Genomic DNA, 19,243 nt, shown 5'->3' with positions numbered 1-19,243 from the left:
AAGCCCATGTAAAGCACTAGACTTAATTAAGACCTTTATGATTCCTGAATAGAAAGTCTAGCACTATTTCCACTACAGATCTTTTTATGCAAAGTACCTTTTAAGTTTATGTCTTGTCATAAACAAGTAGCATATCTTTAGGGCTGCTTTATATTACCATTGTGAAGATTAAATTTAAAATCTCCCGATTGTGAAAATTAAATTAACTCCCCTGCCCATTTTTAGATTTAATCACCAAAAGTATAAAAACACTACTTACAGATGAGTGTGGAGAGCTTCCCATTTTGTAGATCTAATTGCCAAAAGTGTAATCAACCCACTTAAATCATCAAGTGGGGAGGTCTGTGACCCATGTGTGCAATAGTGGGTGACAAATCAGAATTAAACTGACTGCTAAAGCAAAACTTCAACAGTGATTGGTAGACGTAAAATTAGGGAAAAGCACAGGAAGTTACACAAAAGAAAGTATCTTTAAAAGGGAGTTACAACTTCCTGTGGAGCAGAACTGTCTGAGATTCATGGGAGAATTGTCTGAGATCTTCAGGGAGTTCAACCTCCTGTGAGAGTTCCTCATTCATTGGAATGAAGACTGAAGAAGATTTTGCTGACTGGACCTGAGACCCTGGTTCCTGGTGAGCCTGTCCTCGAATCTCTTTCCCTGGGACTGATATGTGCAAGTGAAAAGCTTACTCCTTTTCTGGATTTTCTGAAGAGACTAGCCTAAGGAAAGACCTACCTTTCGAGACATCCCCAGATCCTCAGCTTTTCTAAGGCCTCTCTGGCAAAGGACTAACTCTCCCTGCCCAGGTTGAGCCAGGGACCAGGAGTAAATTACTTAGTGCTTAGGCTAGATATCCTACCCTATCCTCTGATTTTCTCACTTCACTATTTTGTAAATAAATTGTAAATAAATCTCTTTGGGATACATTAAATTCCTGGTGACCCTAATTTTTAATGATCCAGTCCAACTTTTTTATAAAAATAACCCCTTTTCCCTTTACAAATGTATTGGCGACCACGAAAGGTCTTCATAACTGGAAACATTGTGAGTCAATTCATTTAGGTCTTGAGGAGTAAAACATATTATGGGTATCTTAGGGTCACCACATCCCTGTTGCATCCTATTTCAGGCATTTCCCTTAAAGGGAAATGGACTTTATTTGAATAGGGTAATGGTGATCCAACTTGGGGATAAATGGTTTTGGTAGGAGGACAAGATTTCCTTGGGGCTGGAATTGGTGGCGGGGTGGAAGAAGGGACAGGAGAGGATGAGTCATCAGGAGAAGGATCAGGGGAAGTAAGGTTAGCCAAGAGTTGCAGAGCATGAGAGGTGGTTCTGCAGCTGAGATATAGGAGAGGGGATCTTCCATCTCTGTTTCAGGGGAAATGGGATTCTCCTCTTTGTGTCTCAGGAACAGTCTCTTAAAATCAGACATGTTTTGGATGGGGTCTGTGTTTTTCATTTGATCATGTAAAAATTATTTGGAATTGTCTAATTGAATTTGCATGTCTGCCTGCATTTCAGCTTTAATTTTTCATATGTTAGCATTGGTTGTCACAACATTTAGAAATAGAAAAATAAAATTACCTAAGAACATAAGGAATAGGAGGCATTCTGAGACCTTTAAGGTTCCCAATTATGCAAAAGCCAAAAATATTTCATGCACAGTAGCATCCATTTTCTAATTATATATATATATATGTATGTATGTATGTATGTATTTTATTTTTATTTGTTAAATTGCTGATAATTCTTGTTTTTGTCAGTAGATGGCGCTACTGACTAGGGGTTAAAGTCAAGAGTGTGGTGATGTCACACCTTGATTTAACTCATTGGTTGGAGGGTGGGAGAGGAAACCTTTTGCTGGAGTCTATAGGAGGGACAAGGGAAAGCAACTGACTTCCCCCTTAGGGTGAAACACTAGAACCACAAGTTTCTACCATGTGCTTCCAGGAAGCAGCTTACTGCTGCTTTTTTGTATGGCCTGGGGCAAAAAAAGGTTTTTATAAATTATTTACTTACCTCATTTGGGCTAGGAAAGCCTCTTAGGATAAAAAGAATGTTTTTGTTGTGGTTACTTTTTTAATGCTGATCTTCCTGACTGATCTCCCTAGGGTATTACTTCTTACTTAAGATAACTCTACAGATGATGGGGTTTTGAAAAAAGAAAGTAGAGTTTCTGTTGGGGCAGGAAGAGAACTACTTTCCCCCTCTTAAGAGGCAGTGAAAGCTTTTCCCCAGGTTTTTTTCCCCTCACAGCTAATTAAGAAACATCCTGAGGGTAGCTGGTTGGCTCAGTGGATTGAAAGTCAGGCCTAGAGACAGGAGGTCCTAGGTTCAAATATGAACTAAGACACTTCCCAGCTGTGTGACCCTGGGCAAGTCATTTAACCCCCATTGCCTAGCCCTTGCCACTCTTCTGCCTTGGAGCCAATACACAGTAACAGTAACAGTAACAGTAACAGTAACAGTAACAGTAAGAGAAGAGAAGAGAAGAGAAGAGAAGAGAAGAGAAGAGAAGAGAAGAGAAGAGAAGAGAAGAGAAGAGAAGAGAAGAGAAGAGAAGAGAAGAGAAGAGAAGAGAAGAGAAGAGAAGAGAAGAGAGCCTATTTGCTGCCAGTAAAGTAGCTGAAATATAGAAATCTTCTCCCAGGTGAAAAACTGAAGGTCTGCTAATTAGATTGTTTACCAGAGGAGTGGGTTTGGGAATAGTTTCCCCAGGTGGGGCCTCAGGGTCCAGCCACTAAAATTAAAAACAGCTGTGCTATATTTATTTTTAAGGGAAAAAAGAAAAAAATTGAACTTACCTTTAGCAGCTGTGAAATGTAGACTCAAAATAAGCTATTTAAAGCCAACTTAGGGATAGTCACAAAAGTAAAGGAAAAGTCAAGTCAAAAGATTGAGGGTATTTCATCACAACAGCTGTGGTCAGCCAATTAAATGTAAGGGGAAAAGGGGTTATTTTATAAAAGTACCTTTGACAATACACCTTCAAAAGTCATTGGTCTGTTACTCCCATGACATTTTTAAATTAAAATACTATTTATTAAAAATATTTACTTGTACAAAGCAGGAGACTTCAATGGTGTTAGTTATATTGCATTTCTTCATCCAGCCTTAACTTTCTTTCCCTACTGTCTGTGGCTTTTATTGCTTCTACTGTTGCTCTCTATTTTCTTTTTTGCATGATTTGCTTTGGACCTGAAAGAACCTAAACTTTTTTAGTATCTTCAGGCCTGTTAACATTATATTTGCATTTCTTTGAATACTTTTGGATCATCAGTCTACTTCCTAACTCAAAAATAAAACCATAAAGGTTTTTCCTCAAAACAGAAGATCACCACGCACATCTGTGAAAGGATGAGTATAACTTGATGCTAGAATACTGAAATTTATCTTTATCCAGAACACATTTGTAGTTTTAAATTCTAAGTAGATTATTAATTTCAAAATGTTGCAAGTCCAAATTATAACACTCTCTTCTCCATCAAATGGAAATCTTAGTTGTCTAGTTTCAGTCTTTAATTCCTAACCCAAACCAATGAGTATAGATAGGACATTTTAAATGATACTGACTAATTCCGTTACAATCTGATCCTCAAAAGAATGAGACAATAGACACATATGGCAAAACTAGGTCTTTTTTAAAGGATTCACATTAGGGTCAGCATTTTCTTCCAAGTGGCACTTAAAGAACTTTAAAAGACCATTAGTGTGTAGAACCAAGAGAACATTGTACACAGAAAGTGAAATATTGTGGAATAATTCAATGTAATGGACTTTGCTATTACAAGACAATCCCAAGGAATTTATGAGAAAGAATGCTATCCATATTGAGAGAAAAAAAAACTATGACAGTAGAAACACAGAAGAAAAACATAAGGTATCATTTGTTTATATGGCTATATGATTTAGGGTTTTGGTTTTAAAGATTGCCTTATTGCAAAAATGAATAATATGGAAATAGGCATAAGTGATAACACTTGTATAACCCAGTGGAAGAGTAATTGGCTCCAGGAAGGGGGTGGGGGTGGGGGAGGGAACAAAGAGAAAGAAAATGAATCATGTAAACATGGAAAAATATTTTTTTTTTAAAGACTATTAGTATGTAGAATGGTTTCCAAAGCCATTGATAGTTCCATTTCCCAGAAACTTGAAAGGCATTTGCTAGAAGGAGATGGTAATGCTAGCCAATGGAAGGTCACATTCCTAGCTGGGATAAGGAGGGAGAAAGGTGTTGAAATTTTCCTTTGCCAATTACTAGAGTTCCCTGTACCTTTCTAATTCCACCAGAAAAGAAAAAAGTATGTATAAGCTTTGAAATGCAATTTTAATTGGAATTTAAAGAATGCAAAGGAGAGAAGGACATCTTTAATAAGTAAAGAAGACCCTAGTAGACAATCCTAAAGAAAGAGTGAATAAGCATCTGCTCTGCCAAGAAAGAATAAATGAATATCCTTAACAAAGTTATTTTATATCCATCACCCAAAGAAAGCAAAATGTGAAATCAAACTTTTTTTTTTTTGGCACAACTGTTTTTAATTATTTCAGCTATCATGCCTGGATGAAATAAACAAATAACCACTTTAAATTTAATTAGCATGAGCATATTAGGCCAATAAAAGATATGAAGAAATGGGTTTTTCTTGGGATCCCTCAATGATAAAGTGAGTAGTTATCTACACATAGTAGTGCTGAGGAACTGCAAATGTGGCAAGGTCAGGGGACTAAAGGTTGAAAAGTAAACATCAAAATTCAAGTGCAACTGAGAAACAGACCAAGTATGCTGGATTATATACACAGTTGCGTTGAAAAAAAAATGCTAAAACTCAGTTCAAGTTTAGGAAGGAATATAAAACAGAATGAAGATTACAATTCAGAAGGCCTTGGCATATTAGGAAATAGATCAGCAGAGAATAAACCACTTTTTGATCCAAAAGAAAGGCAAAATTAGACCTAATAGAAACATAATGTGTACTCAGTGGAAATGCTAAGTAAGCAGGGTAACTTATTAAAAATTTGCATAAAGCATAAAAGAAAAGCATAAGATTTGAAGAGGGAAGGGTAGAGGGCGAGAACAAAGGAAGACCAAATAAATAATAAAATCCCTTCTGTACATGTAAGTAAAGAGGCTGGATACAATGAAACTGAAAAAACAGCAACTCAGGTGATGAGAAGAGCTTTTGTGAATTAGCATGAGAACATAATCTATATAATGGTATTCCAAAGTGTTACTTACACACTATAAATATTAATAGCAAGGTTTCAAAAAAAAGTGGATGTGATTTTAATTTAAGACAAAGGGAACACTATCTACAGAATAAGATAACCAAAGTAAAAATATTTCCAAATTGGAAACCACAAGATTAAAGAGTAGCAAAAGGGAAAAAATTGCAAGTCAAAGTAGATTAAAAGTAGAATTTATAACTAATATTGCAGGACAAGGCTAAAATCTTATATCATAGGCTAACCAGTTGGTGAGTCAGGTTTTTAACAGCTGTATTTCAGAGGATCTGATCTGACCTACAGTATAACCATGATATAGGAACCATATCATACCTGTTATATAATGTAGCAAGACTCAAAATAACTTTATAAGCTTTATTTCATCAATAAGAATATTTACGGGAGAAAGGTATTATTCACTGATATAGAAAGGGAAATTAATGACCTATTCTGAAGTAAAAGGCCACATCTAAGATTTTAGTATAAACTTAAAGGCAAACTGAAATATTAATAGGTCTATTCTGAATGCCAGGCAAAGTGATGTATCAGGCATGTTAAGTTTAAAAATTAAAAAAAAAAATTAAGTACAAAATCCCCCAAATGCCATAACTATGACTCAGCAGGTGAGTTGTAGAAACCTCTACCCTGGATTTGGGTGGTACAGGTAGGGAATATTGTCCAAGTAAACCTCTTGTTTCTTAGCCACAGTTCTTTGAAATTTCATGTCTAATAATTTCCTCAGAATACCATAGTTGTAATACTGATTAATGAAACAAATGGGAAATACTACTAAAACATCACCTGTTTCAAATTAAGCTTCTGGAAGAATGTCCAGTCTTACTGCATTAGCTACATATTCACCACATTAAAGGAACAAATGAGAATACAAGTTTTGTTTTGTTTTTTATCTATTAACCTCAGATCTATTGTTTCTCAGAATTGTATGCCACTATAATTGTTTTGTATGTATGTGCTTTAAAAAAATAAAAAAGATTAAAATAATTTCAAATCAGTATGTAAACAGTACATATTATATAGGGTTGCATAAAAATATGTTCTTGATGTAGAATTTTCTTTAATAATCCTCTTATAGCTATTTAATCAAAATAAAGGGATTTGTCAAATATATTTACTAACCTCAAGAACAGACACACGAACTAATGTGGATTAGGAACCCACATTATCATCCAGTAAATCTTTTTATCAGGCAGGAAGGGAGGATCACTGAGTGCTTTATAGGCCTGCCTTTCACATGAAAACTACTGAAATAATTTATCCTCAAAAAATTCAGTTAATACAAGACATAAGTTGATGGGTCATTTTTCAATCAACATGTATAAAAAAGAATAACTGGTGGGTTTTAGAATTTTGAATGGAGAAAGAGTAGAAAGGGTAGACTTTCTATATAAGTAGCAGCTAGAAAACAAGGCCCTCAGAGCAAGGAAAATTTAAAGAAAGCTGCTTCCCCGTGAGCTCTTGCAACCTCTGATTCTCCCAGCAATTATATAAAATCTTATTAAAAATGGCTAACTTAATATTAAAATATATATTTTCTTATAGGCTCTAGTCATACATAGTGTACTTATGTTCAAACTTGCTATATGGAAAAGCTAAGCCTCATCTTTTGCTAAAAGATTAAGAGGCTCAAAAAGAGACTATAAAAACCAATCCTAAATATTCCATGTGGATTTTGTGTTTTTATTTTAATTTTGAGGCTTTTAATAGCTTGGATTAGTTTGTATGCATAATTCAACATTGAGAATTATTAATAGTAACTGCACTTAAACAAAATGTTTTAATTTTAGCCGAGGGCAATGCCTCTCCTACAATCATCACTAAAATAATTGCTTCCTCTGCAGCAAACAAGAGGAGGAAATATGGCCAAATTTAATAATAGTAATACAATGTTGTTGTTGTTTTGTGGAGCAGATGATATGTAGTTAGAAAGTGAAATAGAAGAGCTAACTAGAGGCAAAGTTTGGAGTAGCAAAGGCCAAGTTAGTTTAAAAGTGATAGCTGTGCCCCTCATAAGGAAGCCAGTGGACTTATATGAGTAGCAGGGAAAGACATCTGTTCCTTATTCAGTCAGCATACACTTCATCCAAGCACAAAAGTATTGTTGAGGAATAATACATACAAAACTACAACAGAAGAAGAGACTCTTACAATGCACAAATGGGGAACCTTACATATTTGTACTACTAAGGCAACATGTTCACACAATATTGTTATAGAAGTCCTTGTATCACACAAATATGTTTTTAATAAATTCTTTAGCTCTTAGCACCACAATTAAATATCAGGTTCTAGGATAAATGGCAAAACTCTCTGTTCTTAGAAATGAGGAAAAATTATCCTTTCCAACTGATCTTAACATACTTTCCCAAAACCTGTTACAATAGTTAAAAAAATAGTAATCACATAAAATGTACTGACAGAAAATTAAGTATGCACCAGCTAAATATTTTAAAAATATTTTCAGTTGAAGCTTATGCCAAGTTCAGATTTCCTGACAAGGTTTTTTTACTCCTACAGGAAAATTAAGTAACATTTCCTTCTAAGTAAGGGTAAATTGGCAAAACAAAAAGATAGCAAAGTGGGGCCAGTACTAAAACTTAAGGTAAATCTTCAAAAAAAGTAATCTTTATAAAAAAACAAATTTGATAAACTTTTGTCATTGTTTAAAAGTTTTGGGGGCCTTCTATCTTCTATTATTTTTCATCCAGAGCACAAAGTTTAATAATTAAGAAGGATTTTCAGACATCAGTAATAACATATGCTGATTTTAAAAAACATAGCAAACAGTATTTCAAGATATTGTCATAGTGAATATTGTCCAGAAAGTTACACTGAATTGTCCAGAAATGTTATACTGAATAATCAGCCTTTGAGTCACAAAGACTTAGACTGGAGTAATATCTGAAATATACCAGCTGAGACACAGGATAGGATCCTAAAATATAATCTAGTGAGCTTGATGCCACTGCTCTAGGAAACTCTCAGACTATAAGTTGCAGAGAAGGAGCCAATCTGCATCAGCAGAGAAGCATTTCTTCACCTTGAGTTTCAACAACATTGATGAAATCATAAGTCTATATATGCCTTCCATTCCCACTCTCCCAATCCCACCACAATTACTTAAATCTCATGGCAAATTTTGCCATTATTTAGCATATCTCAAGCCAATACAATACAAATAAGTATTAAGAATATAAGATTAAATTTGTTTTAAAATTTCACATTGTTCAATTAAACAAATTAAATGAAAACATTTAATATTAATACAGAAATATGCAATTTCATAATTGCAAGTATCATTTATATTGTCAATAATGATGAGTTCATTTCAGGTGTGAGTGGAGCTGGAAACAATAAACAAATCAAAGCCAGGTATGTTGTTAGAAGAACTGTCAATTCTGTTTTACCTTACCCCCATGGTTTTATGGTGAGTACCAGCTCCCAGAAAGGAGATGGCTTTAATCACAGTGTAAAATTTAGAAAATTAAATGAAGACTCTTAGGTTAAAACACACACAATAAAACAACCATAGAAGACAGTATAAAAATAGCTCCACGTTAAATTAATAATGCAAAAACATACAGAAATTTTAATGCCAATTCACAACATAATACAGTATTTTTTTTTTCATACAAAGGAAGTTCATACATACTGTTGGACAAGCAAGAGTGCTACATTGTGGGAAAAGGCTTTCACTACTGCTAGGGTGCTTATGAGTTCATCTACATTAAGAGGAATGTTCAGTTTTTTCCTTCTTGCGGGATATTGAAAAGTTTACTTCCTAATGAAAAATTGTTATAACCACTTTCTCAGATGTGAGACTTCAGTTCTGTGTACTATTTACAAGACCAATATCAAACTTTTTATTAAACAAAGTAAAATTCTAACTGCATGATGAAAGAGTTCTTCAACATTCTAAATTAGAATGTTATTGATGTAGCAAATCAATTTCTCAGGTCACATTTTGTTCCTGTACATGTGTGTGCGTATATGTATATACACACACATATGTATGCATATATATATATACACTTTTTTTTTTTACAATAATTCAATATCTATTACCACAATCTATAGATCCTTGGATGGTTAAATGGACCCTGCTCAAAGTGCTCCATAAGACTGAAAGGTTCTCCTTAACCACTGATCCTTACTGGAAAACCCAACACCACCTTCAATTCTTGCTTTCCTAATGAAACAAGTTTTTCCGAAGTAGAAGCTTCCTTTGAAAGGATGAATAGCTCTCCTGGTTCTTTCTTTTCAAAATTATGACTTATTGCCTAACTCCCTTCAAAAGAGCCTCCTAAAATTTACAGAGGCTACATGAGATAAGGCTTCAAATCAGGAGTGAGTGGACAAACCCAAAGGGTCCCTTTTCTAAAGGCCTCTTTGCCACCTCTGCAGTTTTCAAAGAGGTAAAAGTATTCTGACATAGCCACATAAAACTGAAGTCTGTTACAAAAAGCAATATAGTCTGTTTGGATTTAAGGAAAGAAGAAAGAAATATTTCTTCTTGCCACACCTTGCAATTTTCTTCCCCTTTCAAACTGGAATAAACTTAAAAGAACTTGGCCAGGAAAGAGTATTGTGGGTATAGAAGAGAAAATACTCCTTTGTCTCTGCTAGGAAACGTTCTTATGACAGAAGAGGTTCTAACCCCACCCCTGTTATGCCAAGGAGCTCTGACAGGATGATATGGCTACTAAAAGCTAGTCAAACTGCTTTGTCTTGCCAAATACATGTACACGTCTCACCCATTAAAAAAAGAAATGGATCAGGAACCCTACACCACTGATTCAATTTGGATTTAAAAAATCTAACTCAGAACTTCAGACAGTGTTAGTTCTGATAACCTTAGAAACAGAGTAGTGTTAAGTTGTAAGGTTCAAAAATTAACTTATTGCCATCACTGCAGGAGCTGACATATTCATGGTTAAGTGATAAACGGAATGAGAATTTCTCAAAGAGTTGGTCCCCAACACGAATATGAGCATACACATATTAAAGGAGATAGAGAATCTGACCAATTTGCTACAAATTAACAATGTCCCCCCCTTAATTAGCACCCTGCCAGCCAAGTAGCAGTTAGTGCCTTCCTGGGTTAGTATATGACACCACAAGCATCATCAGGAAGCATCTTTGAATTTGAAATCAGTTGCTGCAAAGTGCACAAAGCTCAAGGCACAGAGTGGAAAAAATTGAACCAATGAGAATTCAGAATATTTATGACAAAGCAGAGTTAATAATCTCTTTTAACACACTTTCTAATGCTAAACAAAGGACCAACTCTTTAAAAGGGGGGTTGTTTTGGTTATAGACAAAAAATACTGTATTGTAATGATTTTTTTTTTAGTAAAAGATATCTTGTCATATGAAACTGATATATACCAACACGCTTAACAGTCCACAAACGAACAAAAAATAAGTGCAAAAAAGAATTCTTCTGGTCTTTTGCAGGAAGCTGCTGATTTGGGCTGCTGATTTTCACCGAGCAATGCTTCTCAAGATACCTGTTCCTCACAGAAGAGGTGTGAATAAAATTTGTTGAAAGATTGTCACCTCTTAAAATTATCCCCATGTCTAGCAGCAACTGACTTTTTAAGAAAAATTATAAAACCAAGTATGAAGTCCAACCTCCTCTTCCAAGTCTACCTTGGCGACAGAGCTCCTGAGTTTTAGCAGGGCCCAAGCTGGTGCTCTGGATACAATCCCAGTTCCTCTAGGGTTTCCTTTTAGGAATAAAAGCACATCCAGGACACATTCACTATCTGTACCCTCTGGAACTGGCACGTGGTGATGAGCCATCTGAAAAAACATTTCAATAATAAGCAACCATGAACATAAAGCATTATTCAATAGTACTTTAGGGGTTGTTGCTTTTCTTCTAGACCACATAACCTCCTACTACCAAAACCCCAAGGTCGCAAAGGAATGGATTTTACAAAAATATTCTGGGTAGGACTAAGTAGCACTGAATAAAAGGGTCATGAAAGCATGTGAGACTGGGTCACCATTTATTCTTAGTGAGAAACTGAACAGCACCACTTTCTTCACAACCGCCCCACCAATGCCTACCACCACCAACTTGATTTAGCTACTGAAACTACCTGCAGGATAGTCAGTTTGAACTTCAGGAAAAGTTGGTCCTTATGTGGACACCTGTTTTACCAAAAAACATACCAATGTTAAAAAATTTATCACATGGCTATCAATGCTACTTGTTATAAGTTCACAAAATTCTGATTATTAGAAATAAGAGCAAAAATGTTATTACTTACTATAAGCTAATTCTTCTCCAGCTCTCTTACGTGACTGATCACCTCTAGGAAAATAAAAGCAAAAAGAGTAAGTAGGACTGACTTGCTGACAGATACAAAGGAAAACATGACCTTAATTATGATAAAGATATGTGTATATGTATACATATATGGCAGATACAGTCTTAGTTGTTCCTTTGCTCAAGCTGTCTCCCATGCCTAGAAGTCACTGCCATCTCTTAGAATATCTAATTTTCTTTAAAACACAACTCAAGTGTCATTAACAGGAAGCCACTTCTGATCTTCCCACCTTCTAGTGATTTTGTTCCCCATTTACCTAGCACATATTATGTGCATATGTTTCCCCCAATAGAAAGAAAGTTCTTTGACAGGGACTATTTCTCTTTTGTCTCTGTATTACCATCAGTTAGTATACAACAGGCATTACATGTTTAATTAGTTAGAAACCAAGCAACAGATTTAAATCAAGATTATAAAAAGTAATAATGCTGCAAACACAGACTTTAATCATATGCATTTTTAAATCCATCGAACTCTCAATTATTTACACTTAATAGAAGGACAATGAATATGACAATTTGTTTTTTAATTTAGAATGTGTTTTGCACAACATATAAAAGATTTGCAAAGGGATAAAGAATATATGAGTCTAATAATGTAGTTTTTCCACGTTCTGATTTTGATTAAGCATCAATTCTGGCAGACATGAATAGCCTATTTTTTTTCAAACCATGAATTTATGAATCAGGAAGAAATGGGGCCAACCCTCCCAGTCCCTGCTCATAACCTCTAAAAAAGCTCTTAATATAGCTTTAAAATAGTAAGAAGTGACTGGATTGCCAATATTGCTACTGATTTGTACAAATTTAGACAAATCCTCAGAAGCTCCAAATATCAAATGAACACTCAAAGTGCCTTATCTGAGAGTTCTATTATGAAGCTAAACAAAATGGCCAACGTATTTTGAAAAGTTCATAAATATCACCCTATTGTACCATCATATCTTTCTTTCAAGAAATGGAGGGAATAAGCACATGAAGAAGTGCTCTAAATCTCTTATAATCAGAGAGATGCAAATCAAAACTGAGGTATCACCTCACACCTAGCAGATTGGCTAACATGACAGCTATGGAAAGTAATGAATGCTGGAGGAGATGTGGCAAAGTGGGGACATTAATTCATTGCTGGTGGAGTTGTGAATTAATCCAACCATTCTGGAGGGCAATTTGAAACTATGCCCAAAGAGCACTAAAAGACTGTCTGCCCTTTGATCCAGCCATAGCACTGCTGGGTCTGTACCCCAAAGAGATAATAAGGAAAAAGACTTGTACAAGAATATTCATAGCTGCATTCTTTGTGGTGGCCAAAAATTGGAAAACGAGGGGATGCCCATCAATTGGGGAATGGCTGAACAAATTGTGGTATATGTTGGTGATGGAATACTATTGTGCAAAAAGGAATAATAAAGTGGAGGAATTCCATGGAGACTGGAACGACCTCCAGGAAGTGATGCAGAGTGAGAGGAGCAGAACCAGGAGAACATTGTACACAGAGACTGATACACTGTGGTACAATCGAAGGTAATGGACTCCTCCACTAGGGACAATGCAATCTCTCTGAACAATCTGCAGGGATCTAGGAGAAAAACACTATCCATAAGCAGAGGACAAACTGTGGGAGTAGAAACACTGAGGAAAAGCAACTGCCTGACTACAGCGGTTGAGGGGACATGACAGAGGAAAGACTCTAAACGAATACTCTAATACAAATACTAACAACATGGCAATGGGTTCGAATCAAGAACACATGTGATACCCAGTGCAATCACGCGTCGGCTACGGGGGGTGGAGGGAAAAGAAAACAATCTTTGTCTTTAATAAATAATGCATGGAAACGATCAAATAAAATACTATAAAACTAAAAAAAAAAAAAGAAATGGAGGGGATTTTTGATATTCTCTAATTTACCTTAAAATAGCTGTAGGAGAGATAGGGACACAGATTCCTTAATTCCTCACTTTATGATAAGAAAATATGTAAGCTAAAATTGGCAAATGCAGAGCAGAGCATTTTAGTGGCAAAAGCTAGGATTAGTCCATGCATCACCTATAATCCACATCCTTCTCTGCCTTCATCCAGGCATTTTAGTTAATATATGAAAACTATTTAATGCTGATGACCACTTAAGTAATATTTTATCATTTCATTTAGTTATTGCTTATACATTATTAAATCACAAGTATAAATTCCCTAATTTTGAATTATTTTGTTAACTAAGACAGGAATACCTCCAAATTTAAATATTTCCTGATCTGAAAATACTAAGTTAACTTAAGTAGACATCTAGTTTGTTTTTCTAGGTCTAAAATTTTAAGAAAAATATATTCTTTTGAAACGACTCAATGTATAATTTGAATTCAGATGTTATCAAGAAAAAAAAGATACCATTAGCAAATAATATTTCTGGGTAAGCTCATAAAATCCTAAAATGTTAGTAGCAATGCTTAACTAAAAATCCAAATTAAATTCAGATTACTATGACATTTTTTAGATGAGCAATTCTGAATAAAAATGATTCAAGGACCCTTCAGTGATGACATAAATTTTCATGAAAAGTTTTCATTACTTAACCTCACTGGACACAATTAAAAACATAAAACAATACCACAGAGGACTACAAATACACACAATGCAGAAAACACTACAAACATAGGAGAACACCCTAATTTCTTGAATCTATCAACCCACTGAATCAATATGCAGCTAATGATCTAACCTACACTAAAGACAAACTATGAGCAGTTCTTGAGCTATAATTTCTATTACCACATACATACAATAGTTTTTAGTTTCAACTACATAGAAGAAAAAGAACAAATACATTTGAGGGGCTTAATTTTCCTTAATGAAATAAATTGTTCATTCTGGGAAATTACTGGGGAAGTTTTCATTTACTATCAAAAGTAGTTGGTAGTCACCTCCAAGGATCCCAAATGCAGGTGTAAATTAGGGACAGTTCAATAAAAAAATTTTTTTACACCCTTACCTTCTGTCTTAAATCAATACTATGTATTGGTTCTAAGGGAGAAGAGTAGAAACGGCTAAGCAACGGGAGTTAACTGACTTGCCCACGGTCACACAGCTAGAAAGTATCTAAGGTCACATTTGAACTTAGAACCTCCTGTCTCTGTACTTGGCTCTCAATCCACTGAGCCACCCAGCTGCCCCCAGTTCAATAACTTTTTAAAGGTGACCACACATTTTAAAAGCTGAGGGTTGAGCTTATTTTTCATTATTTGATTTCAGATGGCAAACCAGTACCCGTAAAGTCAATTCAATTAAGCAAGCAATAGTTAAAGAATAAGGAAAGTTGATTCCAGTTCAAAATATTAATTTTTGTTTTGAAATAAGGTCACTGTAGAAATTTCTACTCTCACAAATGTCTTTTCCAACAAAAACAACAACCAAAAAAAACAGTTCAAATATGAATGTGTTCACTAGCAACTAATAATAGTATGAATGCAACATTTGTATATTAGGACAAAACACTGCAAAGACTTCTCTGGCACGGTCTATTAAATCATGGGCATAGTGCTGGACCCCAACATAATGTAATGGGAATATAATCTTAAATGAAAAAGTGGTTTGCAAAGCTATGCAGTATAATCTTGTGGTTGGCTGAGCATAAACCATAAAATGACTGCTCATATCAGAATAGCCAGTAACAGAATTATTATTAGATAACCTGTACCATATTCTTGATTCTTCTCGCATCAGTGGATACAATTTCTTCAAAAACTGCTCTGGCCAAATAATGATCAAAAGAAGGCACTGAGTTTTACAGAGTATAATTTGTAAGACCCATCAACAAGCTCTTAGGAGCAAAAGGGTGGCTTTTGCATTAGTCTAAGTATGGTTTCTGCAAATCCTCTCTGAATACTAGAGGTAGGATAAAAAGTTGAACTGGAATAGTTGTATGTGATGACATGAGCTTATATTGCCTGTTCTACATAAAACACTCAGTATAATTTAAGAGGAAATTAAAAAATTAACTATTAATTTAATTATATTAAAAGCACAATTAACTTAATTACGGAAAAATCTATTTTAATCTTATTGTGTCCTGAAATATTCCCTGATATTTAAATTTTAGCCTCTGACTGAAATTCTGGTGAGCAAAGAAAATAAAATTTTCCATATAAAGCAACTTTTAAAAATCATTTTTATGGATGCAACGGATTTGGTCTTAATTGTGTGATTCAACTATATGATTAAAAGTTGGCATTGTGTTTACTCAGCATTTATATACAGAAAGCTTCAACGAAGTATTCATCAACTATGCCTGAGGGGTCCCTGGTCCCCAAACCTTAAAATATCTTGTCCTAAGGATTAGAGAAATGGTTCTTCACATTCATCCATATCTTAATATACTCTTCTGTCACAGATCATGTTTATTCTTCAGAGAAAAAGTAAAATGAAAGAACCTTGAAGACAAAGATGGTCATTCTTGTCTTCATTTCCCTAGTGGAGAGCACAGTACCAACAGGTATTTAATGAATATTTGCTGAATGGAATAGCCACAATACTACAACCATCTTCCTCGTAGTTCAACAAAAAAAATGTTGAAATAGTAAAAGTGAGTCTCAGTCCAATGATGCTCATATTTTAATGGAAGAAATAGGGCTTTAGGTTAGAAGAATAAGTTACTAGTCCAGGGCTTAGGTTCTTAACCTTTTTGTGTGTACTGGACTCCTTTGGCAATCTAGTGCAGCCTATTCTCAGAAAAGTGTTTCTAATTACATGAAATTACAAAAGATTACAAAAGAAACCAAGTCTATTAAAGTGTAGTTATCAAATGACAAAAAAAAAAACCATAGTGTCAACATTAAAAAAATATCCAAAAATACTAACCCACTGGTATGCTAAATATAAGCTACTTATCCAGAGACCAAAAAGTAAGCATAAAAATGACCAGAATCATATAAATCTTGACATTCTCACTATTAAAAAAAGGAGAAAAAAAGGAGTCTACAACAAAATGGAATAAAGGTACATGGGTTCTCCTTTAAAGAGGCAAACAGCTAATATGACAGCAAAGGAAAGTAATAAATGCTGGAGGGGATATGGCAAAGTTGGGACATTAATGCATTGCTGGTGAAGTTTTGAATTGATCCAACCATTCTGGAAGGCAATTTGGAACTATGCCCAAAGGGCTTTAAATGCCTGTCTGCCCTTTGATCCAGACATGCCACTGCTGGGTTTGTATCCCAAAGAGATCATAAGGAAAAAGACTTGTACAAAAATATAGCCATGCTCTTTGTGGCAAAAAATTGGAAAATAAGGGGATACCCCTTCAATTGGGGAACAGCTGATCAAATTGTGGTATCTGTTGGTGATGGAATACTATTGAAAAGGGGGTTGTACACAGAGACTGATGATACATTATGGTACAACCAAAAGTAAAGGACTTCTCTACTAGCAACAATGCAATGATACAGGACAATTCTGAGGGACTTATGAGAAAGTGCTATCCACATCCAGAGAAAGAACTGTGGGAGTAGAAACACAGAAGAAAAAACATTTCCTTAATCACATGGTTCAATGGTGATGTTTAGGGATGTAGACTCTAAACGATCACTTCATTGCAAATATTAATAATATGGAACTATGTCGATCAATGGTAACATGTAAAACTCAGTTGAACTGCTCATTGGCTATGGGAGGGGGGAGGGAGGAAGGTAGGGAAAGAATAAGAATCATGAAACCAAGGAAAAATATTCTAAATTTGATTCATTGAATTTTTAAAATAAAAAAATAAAGAGGCAAACAGAGGAATTGAATATATTTTTTTTTAATCATGCATCCAAAAGCAACAAAGAAGCAGTTCATCAGATACTGGGTAATCTTCCATTGTTAAGTTTTGCAAAAAAGAACTACCATGAAAATAACTGCTGCTTATATACCATCATCTGTTGCAGAAAACAATGAGGTAAGAAAATTCTATGAAAAAGCTGATAAGCTTCTGCTTATTAAATCAACATAAAGTTTATATTATGTAACTTCACTTCATGACAGGATATAAAAGCAAAAAACAAAACAAAACTGGAAAACATGACTTAGGATTTTAAAAAGGCTTATAGAATATACTCAAAAGCTATCTCAAGTATGAGTTAATAAATGTCTTTTAACAAATGCTCATTCTTTGATTAACAAGAAATTGGTGTCCTAACTTGATTTAGCCTAGTTCCTGCCCATAAAAATAGCCTCTAGACTATTTTAATGCACCTAAGTCACTACAAACTTTTCCCCCAGAGCTCACACATAGTACTTTATTTGGTCCTTATAAAATATCATATAGTATAATTATCAAAATATGCACCTCATCTCTCTAATAAACTTTCTCTATTCTCTAATACCTCTCCCTAAGAAAAAATATATTGAAGCCTCACACCTCACACTCAAGCAAATGAGAAGTATTTTTAAGAGAAGATGCTAAACATGGAAATCATCCAAATAACATGAGAAAACAAAATGAAATCACATCTAACTAAAAGAAGTGACTTCCAAAAGAAGTCATTTCCAAATTAATTTTCTATATAGTCAGACCACTGACTTGTTACAGAAAATATCAAAATCAATATGAAGGTAAGGGAAAAATAAAATATGGCATGTGACTGGGACAATTTTCAATTGATCTAAACAGGTTTAGATGCACAAAAATAAAAATGGAATAAAAGAATAGATTATCACCATTTCCTAAGGCAATTAAAACACTAAATCATTTTCTACCATAAAGAAACCAAAACAGTCTAGAAACAATCTTAGCCAGTGAACACTTGATTTCCTCATCAAAGTGACATAGTAAGTTAAAGGCATTTTTATGAACTCAAAAAATCTTATGGAGTAGGATGGCAGCAAATAGTAATCAGTTAAGTGAATGAGAATCAGAATTTGAAATGGTTGACAGATATAAGAGAAAAAATGATAAGAACGTAGAATTCAACAGGAAAAATTATGTTACAACAGCCCTGCAACCAGGTGCTACAATAGATGGGGCACTGGTCCTGAAGTCACAAATTAAATTGAAAATTCAAATCCAGTTTCATACACTTACTAGACATGTGACTGGCCAAATCATACAACCTCTCTCTCCATTTAATCAACTGTAAAATGGGAATAATAATAGTACTTACTTCCTAGGGTTGGTGTGAGGATCAAATGATATATTATTTCTAATGCTCTTGGCACAGAGCCCGGCATGTAGTAGGTGTTTAATCAATATTTATTTCTTTCCCAACTATCCCATTTTCAGTGATACCAAGCATCTATATTTTCACATCTGCAGTGATATTATTATATGGCTAAGGGATATAAAATAGTATCCTGTCCAAAGAATTCAAGTTGAGGGTCACCTAAAGGTCCAGGCCTGGGCATGTGACAGGTATGCACAAGTTGCGACAAACCACCAAAAGGGACCTGTACTAGCAGGAAAAGTATAGTAAAAGAAGTCAGACATAAAGGATCAGAAAAGAAGTGAGGGTTGGGGGCAACTGGGTAAGTCAGTGGATTGAGAGCCAGGCCCAGAGATGGGAGGTCCTAGGTTCAAATCTGCCCTCAGACACTTCCCAGTTGTGACCCTGGGCAAGTCACTTAACTCCCTTTGCCTAGCCCTTACCACTCTTCTGCCTTGGAACCAATACACAGTATTGACTCCAAGACAG

General features: G+C 34.9%; 1 protein-coding gene across 2 annotated transcripts in view; it reads right to left on the bottom strand.

Annotated features, from left to right (window-relative positions):
• Nucleotides 1-8,807: 8,807 nt before the first annotated feature.
• Nucleotides 8,808-19,243, bottom strand: part of CACUL1 (CDK2 associated cullin domain 1) — a 98,101-nt gene continuing 87,665 nt past the window's right edge. For both annotated transcript variants that reach the window (XM_007478921.2, XM_001377037.4), the window contains 3 exons: nucleotides 11,524-11,567; nucleotides 11,353-11,404; nucleotides 8,808-11,050 (listed from right to left, as the gene is read on the bottom strand). In XM_007478921.2, the coding sequence (XP_007478983.1) occupies nucleotides 11,376-11,404; nucleotides 11,524-11,567 (73 nt within the window). In that variant the 3' untranslated portion in view covers nucleotides 8,808-11,050; nucleotides 11,353-11,375. The remainder of the gene's footprint in view (nucleotides 11,051-11,352; nucleotides 11,405-11,523; nucleotides 11,568-19,243) is intronic.

The sequence above is a fragment of the Monodelphis domestica genome, chromosome 1 (genome assembly GCF_027887165.1).
Source record: "Monodelphis domestica isolate mMonDom1 chromosome 1, mMonDom1.pri, whole genome shotgun sequence".
NCBI classification, from domain to species: Eukaryota; Metazoa; Chordata; class Mammalia; order Didelphimorphia; family Didelphidae; genus Monodelphis; species Monodelphis domestica.
Note: the sequence above shows the minus strand (reverse complement) of the source record. Positions and strands in the feature narration are given on the sequence as shown.